Below are 11,975 nucleotides of genomic sequence, written 5' to 3' on the forward strand. Positions count from 1 at the left end.
TACAATATAGAGAGAATTTTATTTTATAAGCTCTTGTGAACAAAACTGAATTCACATGCACACGCCAAGATAGAAATTAATATTTAATTACATATGGAATTCAGACTGTGTGCAAGCAGATCTCTCTGCAAGGTCTTTTTTACCTCAGAATGCAACTCCCTCATATTACAGGCATTTAATAGATGACCTGCCATTTACTCACAGCACAAAGTTCCACAAATATGAAAGTTCATCTCCTGACCCAAAATAAATTAGAAAACTGTTTGCACATGGAATAAGGAGTTGCATCAGTAAACTGCACAGAAAACCAAGGCACTCTCATGAAAAAGTATTACCATTACAATACAGTAGTTATAACACACTTACAAAAAGTTTACACTTCCTTGTTATTTACACTGGAGTGCAAACAGAGCATATACCTCAGCTCCCACAGCAATAAATCTTTGTTTTTCCCCCCACACACTGCTTTCTTGGATTCCTCCGTTTCCAAAGGCACTGCTCCATAGCAATAGAAGCCTTCTCTCAGTTCTATGCTTCGTATAAAAGCATCACATGCACAAGTTTGGCTACTGAGAAACCAAAGAGAAGTAAGAGGTAATTTTACAAACCCTGCAACACCCAAACTTCAACAGCATAGGAAAGGCACGATCTGGAACAACACGTTACAGCACCTTACAGCAGTTTCAAAGTAGACCCACCACTTATACACACTGAACATTCCTTGGAAGCCTCCACTATATCTGAGCTCTCGCTTTCCATGCTGGTACCTGCTTAATTCCATCACTTCTTGTAAGGCTGGGTTTTGTATTTGGCTTCAGACTGCAGCGCCCAACCTAAAGAGCAGAGACAAAGTTAAAATTATGCCCAAGAAACTGAATTAGAAGATGTTTACAAGAAAAACACTTTGGAAGAGTTGCTGCACTTCTCTCAACATAGAATAAAACCGTTTAAGTCTGTGCAATTGGTTTAGGTACATTTATTCTTCAAAACACTCAAGAGCTAACAGTTAGAGTCTTGGTTACAAACTCATAAGTTTATTCTGCTTTAACCAGAAAAATTACATCTTTTTGTATCTACTCCTGAACATGCTGGCCTTAAGCAGTCTCTCTTCCAGGACTTTATAATCCAGCTGTCAAATCCTGGAACAACAAAAGCTATTCCATATACAAGCTAGCTTGATCTTCGTATCTAGAATCCTGTATGCCAGCTATGCAGTGCAATAGTCTGCAGTATCAAATCATTACAGCTAGAAAGAGGAAAGCACACATTAGTTTCCCTCAAGTTTTCAGCCACACAGCTAGCCACAAGTAAGAGCAGCTTCCAAAGAATATCTATGAATATCTGGATTTCCACTGTATGTTCTCCATTATTATTTCCCTCCATTAGGGTAACAAATGCCACAGCCCGAATCTTTTCTCTCACTCTTACAATAAAAAGATAGAAGTGCTAAGCAGAGAGACACTACTTAAATTAGTTCCACTTATTTCTATCCATCTCATCTGAGCAGTTCTGAGGTTTGTTGAAATGCCTAAAAAAACCAACAAAACAGCACTGCTGGACTGTATAAGCTGAGGGAGCTGGCACAGGCTGATGTGCAGAAATCAGTGCTCAGAACCACCTTAGTCCAATGGCTCTGTCTACCACTTCTTTGCTCCTAGGAAAAACTGCATTCTTCATGGGCTTTACAAAATAATCAAATCTCATTTTGGATAAAGATTCTAACTGTGTGGAAACTACACTCAAAGGAAAGGGTGTATTACTCAGACCTTTCGGGACCTTCCTAATATCCTTATTTGAAAAATTAGTCAATAACTGTTTAAACACACACTTTCCATGCATGGATACCTGCCAGGTACCATCAAGCTACGGTCCATAGTTCAATCAACTGTTACAGGAATTTTTAAAATCAATCTTCTAAGTATTTTTTTTTCTCTGCAGACCTAGAAGCGCATTTACCAGTCTAAATCCACCCAAATTATTTTGAGATTTTTCTGCTTTGATTATACTTAGAGAAAGTAACTACCTAGTCTGATGGCTAAAAAAATTGTGGAGAAGTTCTAGGCTTGTGAAAACTCTGCAAGTATCCATGAAAACAGCAGTCAGTTCAAGAATACAAACACACATTCTTATATAAAAACATACCACTGGCACCTAAGGACTAGAAAATCCAGAGCTATCAAAAGAATTATTTTCTTTTTCCAAGGAATCGTCTTCGTCATCATTTTTATGTGCAAATTTCTGCTTTAGAGCGTGAGTTAGTACAGCAACCGGATCCCAATCTGAACTTCGCACATTTTTGTGTCTAGAAAGAGGAGTACCTCCAGGAGACCTATGAATGACAACAAAAATGTTATTGTCTTCTGACCCTAATCCTGTGCTGACTGATCCAAAATCTAGAGGCACAACTTCTATAAACACCTTATTCTATAAATCCCTGATTACACAAGTAATGCTGCTGTAACATTAAAGCAATTCATCAAATACAACTGATACACCTAACAACTTGTCAGCATTCTTAGCCTGAAAACACACCTTGATGATGTTCCATTAGGAAAGTTGGCAAAAAATCAACACAAACTGTTAAAGTATTGCAAATAACAAGCAAAAAAACAAAAAGGCAAAATTGCAGTTTTTGTACCAAGTCATTTATAAGTTATATTTAAGTATGTTAATGGGAATGTCCCACTAAGGTATTTCATAATCACTGTGAACATAATTTAAATTTTATTCATTTTAAGTTCATTTAAATTCAGAAATCAAAATGGCACCTACACCCCAAAACTTATCATAAATGTGGAAGCTATTGAGTAGTCCAAGACAATAAATCATAAGACTTTCTAACCATTGAGAAATCTTGGGGGGGTGGTGGGTGGAAAAATCTAAAAGTGTTCAGAGTTCTGCTTGTAAAGTGCAACTTTCAGGCCGATGATTTGTACCTAATAATGCACACTGACAACACAAAGTTCTAAGTCTGGCAGTTACAGTAATTGTTGCTTAACACAAAACCTGAGAGGACTGAGTTCATGGTCCCGACAAAAACAAGCCCTCAGAGCACTTGCACAACGTGTAAGACAGCGTTTGGGTGGTGGAACTGGGATCTTCAGGTTCTCAATTTTCTAAGAACAGAGGAATATATGCACTTTTGCAGTGCATATATTAAACAAAAATAAAAATTGCTACATTCAGAAAGACTGTAGCAATTTTGATCATCATTATTCCCCCCAAAAATACAAATTATTCGTTACTCAGTTAAGCTCTACTTCACAACACATGTAGATGCCTAAATCCAGAAAGCATTTTGGATGTACAAGCTACCACTTCCTGCTAATTATGCCCCTGCTCGAGATGCTAAATTTGTCAACCTAAACATCTCATTTTCTTCGCTCATCATACATGGAATTATAGAGGGAAAAAAAATATAAAGGAAACACACAGGTTTACCTAAGTGCATTTTATATTTGCTTTAGTTACTGTGAGAATGTCATCAAAAGCATAAAGACACGCTTTGGATTTGCATGCAAATTATTTGCCCAAGTTTTTTCCTAGTCATTTTCAGGGATAAAGCTCACAGTTAAGAAAATGTTGAATGAGAACATAGTAAGTTTTGCCAAGTGACATTCTTCCCACATTGAGAGCTTCAAATATTCATTATAGGCTCAGTTTTTCTACTTTTTCAGTCTAAGAAGTTCAGAAAAGAATCCTGCAGGTGTAATCTCTATTATACCTAGCATAGCAGAGACCAGAAGAGGTATTGAAGTCTTTGGCAAAACATTTTTTTTACAAGTCAACTGCACTTACCATCAAAACAGCCGACCACTAAAAATATTTATAATCCTATTGAATACTGCACTATTCAACTGCACTACCGAAATACAAATTTATGAAACATTTTCAATAAATGATACAGTACATGTTTTTGTAGACACTTCAAAGCTTGAAGAAAGATATTTTGAGTATGCTAACAGTAGTTTTCTGAAGTTTCCCAGAGGAGTTTGCCTTTCACAGTGAATCCAGAAGGGTTATTTTTTCAGATCAGTTTTCTGTGTCTGCGCATGCAATCCCGTAAGCGACCTCTCACCTCCCCACACCAACCTGAGATTTGCATACTGAAGCAGCACAGTAGTTTAAAACGCTGCATTAGTCAGCATGTTTTAAATGCATCTAAAAGTCACAAGTATCTTACATTTCACGCTGCCAACTCAGAAGCTGCCAACTTGAGTTTGTCTGCAGTAGCTGCTCTTTAAATGACTGGTGTTGTCTGGTGCTACTGAAGTGCTGCTGATGCTTAGACAGCCTTGGCTTGCTGAGATGCACATCCAATCCAACCTACCTCTCAACAGCTCGCAACTGAACTTTGTTTAGGTCTTTCAAAACATCCATCATAGTGGGAAAGTTCTTTGTCCTCTGGTGATCAGTACTGTTAGCTGCAGCTGAATCACTGATTCTTGCAGCTCGGCGTTGTTTGATAAGTTCCAGTGCAGAATTACTAGCATCAACAGCAGATGGTGCACCAGAAGGAAGTGGAGGAGGCGAGGGAATTACAAAGTAATTGTGAGAGACGGACAACGGCGTAGAAGTCATGGCTGGCAGTGGGTAAAATCCATCTGGAGTGCTGAGTGTTTTAAAGGCTTCTGCATACAGTTAGAGAAGAAAAACAACAAGATATATTAACATCTAAGATTAACCAGTTTTATGTCAAGATAAGACTGCCCTCTGAAAGCAGTCTTTCTTTTAGACACCTTGCACGTTACAATACAGAAGAACTAAACTTAAAGAATATTACTTCAAACCCACAAATTTAGAATACATGAAGTAATGAATCTGAAGTGTCTTGTGCTGCTCTGATTTTCACTTCTTGTGTCTTCAATCTAAGCACTCAGTAAATCAGCAAGGTAGCCTGCTGCTACATATGGTGATCAATGGCCTAGAAGTTACAATAACCTTCATGAAGCAAAAGATAACCACAAAACATGTAAAACAGATTACAATACTGAGTGCAATGGAGAATACAGAGAAGACAACAGAACAGCTGAATCACAGAAGTGCCTCACAACGCCACACAAAAGTACCAAGTACCTCACACCAGTCCAAGTATTTCAGCCACCACAGTGGGGTTGGTCTGCAAGTAAGACAATTGAGACTCAAAACTTACTAGGAAAAAAAAAGAGGTCACAAGACAGTGGGGCATATCAGAGATCAACTACCCAGGACACATGTGTCTGTAGCATTCGTTTTTGTTAAAGCCCCAACCAGACTGACTTATTCTACACATTCTACACATTTATTTAATAATTTGTTAGAAGCAGTGCAAAACCCCAAAGGGATGAAGTCTGTAACTTTACAAAACAGTTATTAGTAGCCTATAGATAGCGATGTTACTAAACTCCTTCACCAACATGGAAATTAGTATGAAGGACCAATTGCATTTGAACTTGGCAAATAGACCACAAAATAGAAAAGACAAAGTGTGCCAAATAGCAAAAAGAAAAACAAAATATTATATTCAGTAAATTTAGTTGGTGTATCTTCAGTTAAGAGAAGTTAAAGATATTCTCTACCAATATCAGACACAGCAAGCTCTAAAGCAAAAAAAAGGAACACAGGTTTGCTTCAAGTCAGAATGTCTTACGTGAGGGAATGCTTCCCAAGGTCTGCAGTGAAACAATTGCAGCAATCTGAGCACGAAGAAAGGTCAGTTCATCTTCAAGGGCTGAAATTTTCTGGAGTGCTGCTTGATCAACACCAACTTTTTGTGCACTGCTTTTTGGAATGCACTGTATTGAATCCAGACGTGGATATGGATCAGGAGGAGCTGTACTTTTCTCTTTTCTCCTCAGTTCAGTCCTATAAAGTTAAAAAAGGACACAGTTTCAAAAGGCTCGGCCAAAATGGAAATCTCAAAACTACTCAGGCTGTTCAAGCAAGTTATTGTCACTCAGCAAAACCTGAAAGGAAACTACACTTTTAACTACTCGTAACTTCTGAAATGTTTCAAGTCTCCCTCTGCTCAAGTACCATGAAGATCCTTGCAAAGTCATCATAAGAATTAGCCAGATAATTCACTCAGGGATAATTAAACATCATAAAGTCATACAGTAGGATTGTCATTATTCAATAATTATTAGACTGACACCATAAGGTGTCTCTCCCTTCTTGCCGCATGAAAGGCAGAAGAGGCAAAGAATAATGATGTCGTAATTAGGCTTCAGAAATTTTAGTCATTTATCAAACTCTAAAATGAACACTGCCAGCAGCAAAATAGTTACAATCTTTCAGAAAATGTACTTGAAAATAATATGGCTTAATACAAACTCTCAGAACAAGAATCTCACCTTCTGTAAGCTACAAAGACAGCATTAGAAAATTGTGCTGTCTCAGGTTTTAATTTAAAAAACTGTTTCAAGTCTGTAAAAAAAAACTTATATTGTAAGTATAAAATCAAACTACCAGAATTTCATTATGAAACACAGAAAAAAATTAAATTTACCTGATTCATTTAAGATGCACTAAGCTTTGATGGGAAAAAAGCCCAGACCTTTTCCCTTATTTTAAATATCCTTTTTCTTCAAATCAGACCTGAAGCACTGCTTTCTGATTTGCCAAAACCCCCTTGCTATAAACACTGCTTGAGAAGGAAAAGATATCAGTTACAATAGTTGCTCTTGAAAAACATCCCACAGAGCCAGAGGAGGAATGAAGAATGGAAACAACAAAAGAATGAACTGTCGTAGTTCTGTGAATCTGGCCTGTACGAGCAGGACAAAACAGGTCAGGATTTTTTTGTTCTTTCAACAATGTTCTTGTTCTTCTGCTCTTTTACAGCTGTTACAAACAAACTATAATAATTTAACAATTATGCCTCAGGAAACATAAGAAGAAACACACTGTATCCAACTTCTCTAAGGAAAAGTTTGTCATTTAAATTCATCAATTTCTTGTTATTTTCATTTACTGGCAAGTACTACAAAGGTCACAGACAAAACAAATGCCAATATGAAGCAGAATTACATTGTCCTATAGAGATGCAGTACAAGACAACACAAGTGTGCACATTTTAATCTTGCTTCTGGCTCTAACTCAATCTCTGATTTTGAACAGATCTTTAGAGGAACAGCAAGACAACTTTCTATTTCTTCTCCAGCAGAGAAAAAAAAAAACCAACCAAAACTTGTGTACTACTTGTGTCTGCAGATTCTAGGACAATTTGTCATTCTGCACTACCTGAAATATTTTGTAATTTGTAAAAGTATTTTCCTTCAGCCCTCTATAAAAGCTACAAACATTTATATAAACTACATTCAAAATAATTTTTAAATTATTATGTTTGTTTTTCCATCAAAGCAACCATCAAGGCTTACACGTGGCACTGTAAAAATCAAAGCCAAAAAGAGACATTTAAATATTTTTTCTTGTTTCTCCATTTACAGTTTGTGAAGGTTGTAAACTATAAGGATAAAAACAGGAATAGTCTTACAGCATACTGCAATAACCAGCTCCCTCCCACACAAAATATCTTGCAAGTGAATATCTAAGTACCAGCAATGCACCTGACATACTACTATGGAGAGAAAAGAGGAAACTCAATTTCAGAAATCTTTCAGAAAATAATCCTTTACATAGTCTTAATCTTCAGGTAAGGAGGAAGTGCCCTTGCTCCCCTCCCCCCAAACCCAAAAGCCAAAAATATTTCCAAGAAAAGGTTAGGAATAAAGGAAAACAAAGACATAATCATGCACCATAGAGAAGGCAAAATTTATTTCTATTATTCCTTTTTACACTTTTACTTACCTAAGTCTAGTACATGTTTGTCCTTCATCATTTGCCACCCACAGGACATCAGCAAACGATGGAGTCACAGGAGCTGGAGCTGCACTTCGTTCATCATAACCCAATGGACTTGGGTCTTGAACAAACTAAAAACAAAGAATGCAAAAAGAAAAGTATGAAGGGAAACTGGATTCAGCACATACTGACGATTCTAGCTCAGCAAAAATGAATTTTCAAACAGTGCTATAATAAAGTTGAAAACAGTGAGTATAAGGGATGCACCACACAATTATACAAGCCAAAAAGAAGAAGAAAGCTATCATCATATTAAGAAACAAGAAAACACAAACAGGTGAAGTATACACATGACAATAAATTTCTTACTTGAAAATAAGGTCTGGGGTAGGGCTCCAAGGAAAGAATTGTCCCAAGTCTACGGACAACACTTCGAGTAGATCCATATTCCTTTTTATTGCAAACAGATGTGACCTAAAAAGCAGAAAACCTTTGAACCTGAGAAGCAAAATCAAAGCCCCCAGTTCTTAATCTCATTTTAATCAAAGATATTTAATTATTCTATGTTACAGGTAATTAAATATAATGCAGTTGGGTTAACCTAACTTATCAATGCTCTTCTCAAGCTGAAAATCCAAAGAGGCCTACACTGGTATGACAGTTTCTAAAGCACTACCAAAATACAGAATATTTTAAAGGTGCACAAAGGCCAATATCTTGAGATACTGGCAAAAGTGCCCATTTAATTAACTACATGCAGCTGTGTAAGTCTTGGGAAAGAACAATTAGCAAAGCAGTGAAATAAATGTAACATACCTTGGCCTGATACTTCCTTATGACAACGTACAACTGCTGGAAGTGTCCTCCTGATGAGACTGCTGAAGAAAGGCATGTTCCGAGAGTATGACTGATGCTGCTGCCAAACACGCGAGTTTCAAAAAACGCGGCCTGTCAAAAAAACCAACAGCTTCCAACCACGGAACCAGAAAGTAGCGAGGGCAGCTCAGCCAAATCAGCACTCCTGGAGATACTCGTTGTTTTCCCACAAAGGACGCTAGGACTGTCACAGAAGCACAAGCTGCAGCAGTGCCTCACTGCTGACAGCCCCCAGGGGAGCTGCCCACGACCTCACGCTCCAACATAAGCCCCGGCACGGCACCGGCGCCGCTTCAGCTTCCCCGCCGCACCTCTCCGGCTCTCCGAACACACGGCATTAGCTGCTACTGGCGAAGGGGTACGGAGCCTTTTATTTGAAACAGCAGAGCACGAGCAGCCAACCACTGACTTTCTTACGTTCAGCTCAGGGCAAAAAGCGGCATTTGACTGCCTGTGTCAGGGCAGTGACCCCACGTGAGACCAGCGTGCTCCGACAAACCGGCTGTGGGCAAGGAGGGCACTGAAGCCGCCCCACCGCCCGCGGTGCCGACCTTCCCTCCCTCCGCCCAGCCAAGCGGCTGCAGGCGAGACGCCCCGCCCGAGCGGCTCTCCGTGCGGAGGCAGCCGCCGCGGGGTCTCACCTGGTGGTGCGGCCAGCCGAGGTAGCGCAGCAGCCGCCGGAGGAGCTGCAGCAGCAGCGCCATGGCGGGCGGAGGGGCCCCCGCGGCAGCGTACAGAGCGAAGCCGCCGGCAGCGCCACCGGCGGCCGAGGGCGGGGCACCGCGGCAGCCCCGCCAATAGGAAGCCGGCAGTGCCGCAGCAGAGCCAATGAGCGGCCGGGCCGGGCCCTCGCGGGGGGTGTCGGGAGGAGCAGTTTGAACGACGCGCTAATAGGCCTGCCCCTCTTCCCAAGGAGCGTTCCCGGGAATGCGGCTAGCTCGCAGGCCTGATTGACCAAGGGACTGTACTCACGAGAAAGGTAGCTGCTACCTATGCGAACACAGCACGCAACAATAGAACAAATACACCAGAGCCTGTGATCTCACTGATTTAGGTAAGGAGCTACACTGAAATCGTTTCCGTCTTCAATGTAGCAGACTCCTAACAACTTAATTCACGCTCCTAAAACAAATAGACAAAGTATCCTCAATTCAACAACTGCCCAGTAACACTTCACTACACTGACTTCACTTCAAAACCGGGCTTTGAAATTCTGCACTTGTTCTTTCATCTTGCAGCTCTTTCATCTTTGTAAGATTTCTACTGTTTTCCTCAAGAAAATTTGAAAGCTTCAAGAAAGTTGGCAGTGCTAGAAGTGCTCATAAGAGAAGAAATATCCTTTTCCTCTAGCTATCCAGTCTGTGCTTGGAGATCACCTTCCCTCATCTGTGCAGTCGGTCTCGGTGTTGTTAGTACAGTTCCTAGAGCAGCATTCCTGGTTACTGTCCATGTCAGGTGGATCCATTCTCTAAGACCAAACACAGAGGAGTAGCAATACTGGTAACACACACTACAGTAACAGCATACAGCTGGTTCAGGGGACTAGGAACGTTTAAGCTTGAGGAGAGAAAAGGTAGATGTTTTAATGGGATATTTAGAAAAACTGTACTACACTGCTTGCCTTAAAGGAAAAAGAAAAAAGTACTTCTCACCTACTCCTCCAACACCTTACTAAAGAAGAAGTGTCAACACTTGGGAACACACAGCTATACTGGAAAGCCAGGAAGAGACAGGGTCTCTCAAGCAGCAGCAAAACCAAGGCAATTTAGTTTCACTGCAGCACCAGTAACCAGCTGCACCGAATGAGAGGTACAGTTGGGAACTCATACAGAAATGCTTCAAGTCAGCAGCTACAGCTCTGAACAGAACAGAAGGGACCCGCAGGATCTTATGAACAAAACCATCTTCTGACAAGTCAGCTTTAAAACAGAAGAAGTGACACAGAGCTCAAGGCTTACTGCTGCTGCTGTACCTCTGTAGCTGAGCCAAAGCTCAGGGACAGCTCTCCTTTTGAAGCACTAGCAATTGCAGGAAAGCTTTACTGTTATGTAGCTGCCCACTGTTACAGTGATGCTGATGAATCCACTTTATTTCTGCATGGTGTCCTTAAAAAGTGCTTCATTGCTGGAGAGCAGGGAGTCAGAATGAGTAGCTGAATTCAAAAGATAGTTAAACATTTTATACCAGCATAATGTAAACACAATTTTTTCCCCCTGTATTACCAGTGATGGTCTTCACCTTTTAACAAGAGAAATTCGAAATGCACTGAAATTCCAGTCATAGGTCATACAATTACCTTAGTAGCACCAAGTGAAAGGCTCACAAATGTTTTTTCTTAGCACAGTGAAAATTCACTCTTCATGTTAAAAGACAAGTGCTGAAGCACTAGACTTAGATTAAAAAAATGAACTCCACTCCCACTTTGTTTCTTACAGATCTCTCAGAGAGACTGTAACTTGTATCTTTGACTATGTTATCTCCTAATTCAAATTAACTTACTTAAAGAAATGTTATTGGCTGTCATTGTGTGGTCTGTAATCAAATTACATTTCTGATAAACTACAACGAAATTAGGGATTGCAAAAATAAACGGATTTTTATCATCTAATCTCCAGACTGCTTTGGTAATGGCATTTGATCCTACATACCTACCTCTACCAGATCTCCTTGGATATTCAGCTGAAGTACAAAATTTAAATCTACCTCGTCTTGCAGGAATTGTACTGCTTTGTGACACACAGACCCTAAAAATCCATTTTCAACTTGACATAAATGACACAAATTACCTGTTATAAGGTCATGACAGCTCAAGCATATCTTAATCCTGTTCAGTTCCAGATTGATGTTTAATTTTACTTCATGAGGACATACTTTGACTCTGATGTTTGCTTTGTTTGCAAAGTTTGCTTTGTTCCCTTTTTTGCTTATTCTAATTTAATATACACAAAGTCTGAGTTTGCTGAGAAGTCCAAAGAATACTCTATTTATAATTTCAAACAGCTATTAAAAGATGCATTGTGTATTTAAAAGCCAATCTGGCAACAATTGTTTAGTTGGGCTAAACGTTTTAAAACATAAAGAGGGAATGACTTTATTAACTAACTGGGAGGCAAGTATTGCTCCTGCTTCCCTTTCTAGACAGCAAAACGTAAAATATAGTTTCTTCAGCTACAGTGAGGATTGTTTTGTTTTCCTTCCTTCTAGTGTTTAATTTGTATATGGGAATTAACTACTTCCTAACAGTAAAGCAAATAAGAAGGCACACATTATACAGGTATTTAATACAAACACCTCTATCAAAGCTTTTCCTTTTCTTT

General features: G+C 39.5%; 1 protein-coding gene across 1 annotated transcript; it reads right to left on the reverse strand.

Annotated features, from left to right (window-relative positions):
• Nucleotides 1-9,459, reverse strand: MTFR2 (mitochondrial fission regulator 2). Its single transcript, XM_009092876.4, has 8 exons — nucleotides 9,300-9,459; nucleotides 8,599-8,730; nucleotides 8,152-8,256; nucleotides 7,789-7,913; nucleotides 5,630-5,844; nucleotides 4,331-4,631; nucleotides 2,143-2,329; nucleotides 1-833 (listed from the first exon to the last, which is right to left on the reverse strand). The coding sequence occupies exons 1-7, from the start codon at nucleotides 9,360-9,362 to the stop codon at nucleotides 2,152-2,154; spliced, it is 1,119 nt and encodes a 372-aa protein (XP_009091124.2). The 5' UTR covers nucleotides 9,363-9,459; the 3' UTR covers nucleotides 1-833; nucleotides 2,143-2,151.
• Between the last annotated feature and the right edge of the window lie 2,516 nt (nucleotides 9,460-11,975).

Source organism: Serinus canaria, chromosome 3, assembly GCF_022539315.1.
Source record: "Serinus canaria isolate serCan28SL12 chromosome 3, serCan2020, whole genome shotgun sequence".
Lineage (NCBI taxonomy): Eukaryota > Metazoa > Chordata > Aves > Passeriformes > Fringillidae > Serinus > Serinus canaria.

What these genes read in the sequence shown, in the direction of transcription:
- MTFR2 (XM_009092876.4), bottom strand. Translation starts at nt 9,362, where the DNA reads ATGGCGCTGCTGCTGCAGCTCCTCCGGCGGCTGCTGCGCTACCTCGGC. An exon ending in CAAACATGTACTAGACTTAG is followed by an intron (nt 5,845 to 7,788) that starts GTAAGTAAAAGT and finishes TTAACTTTATAG; the next exon opens with GACTGAACTGAGGAGAAAAG. An exon ending in CAGTTGCGAGCTGTTGAGAG is followed by an intron (nt 2,330 to 4,330) that starts GTAGGTTGGATT and finishes TGTCATTCATAG; the next exon opens with GTCTCCTGGAGGTACTCCTC.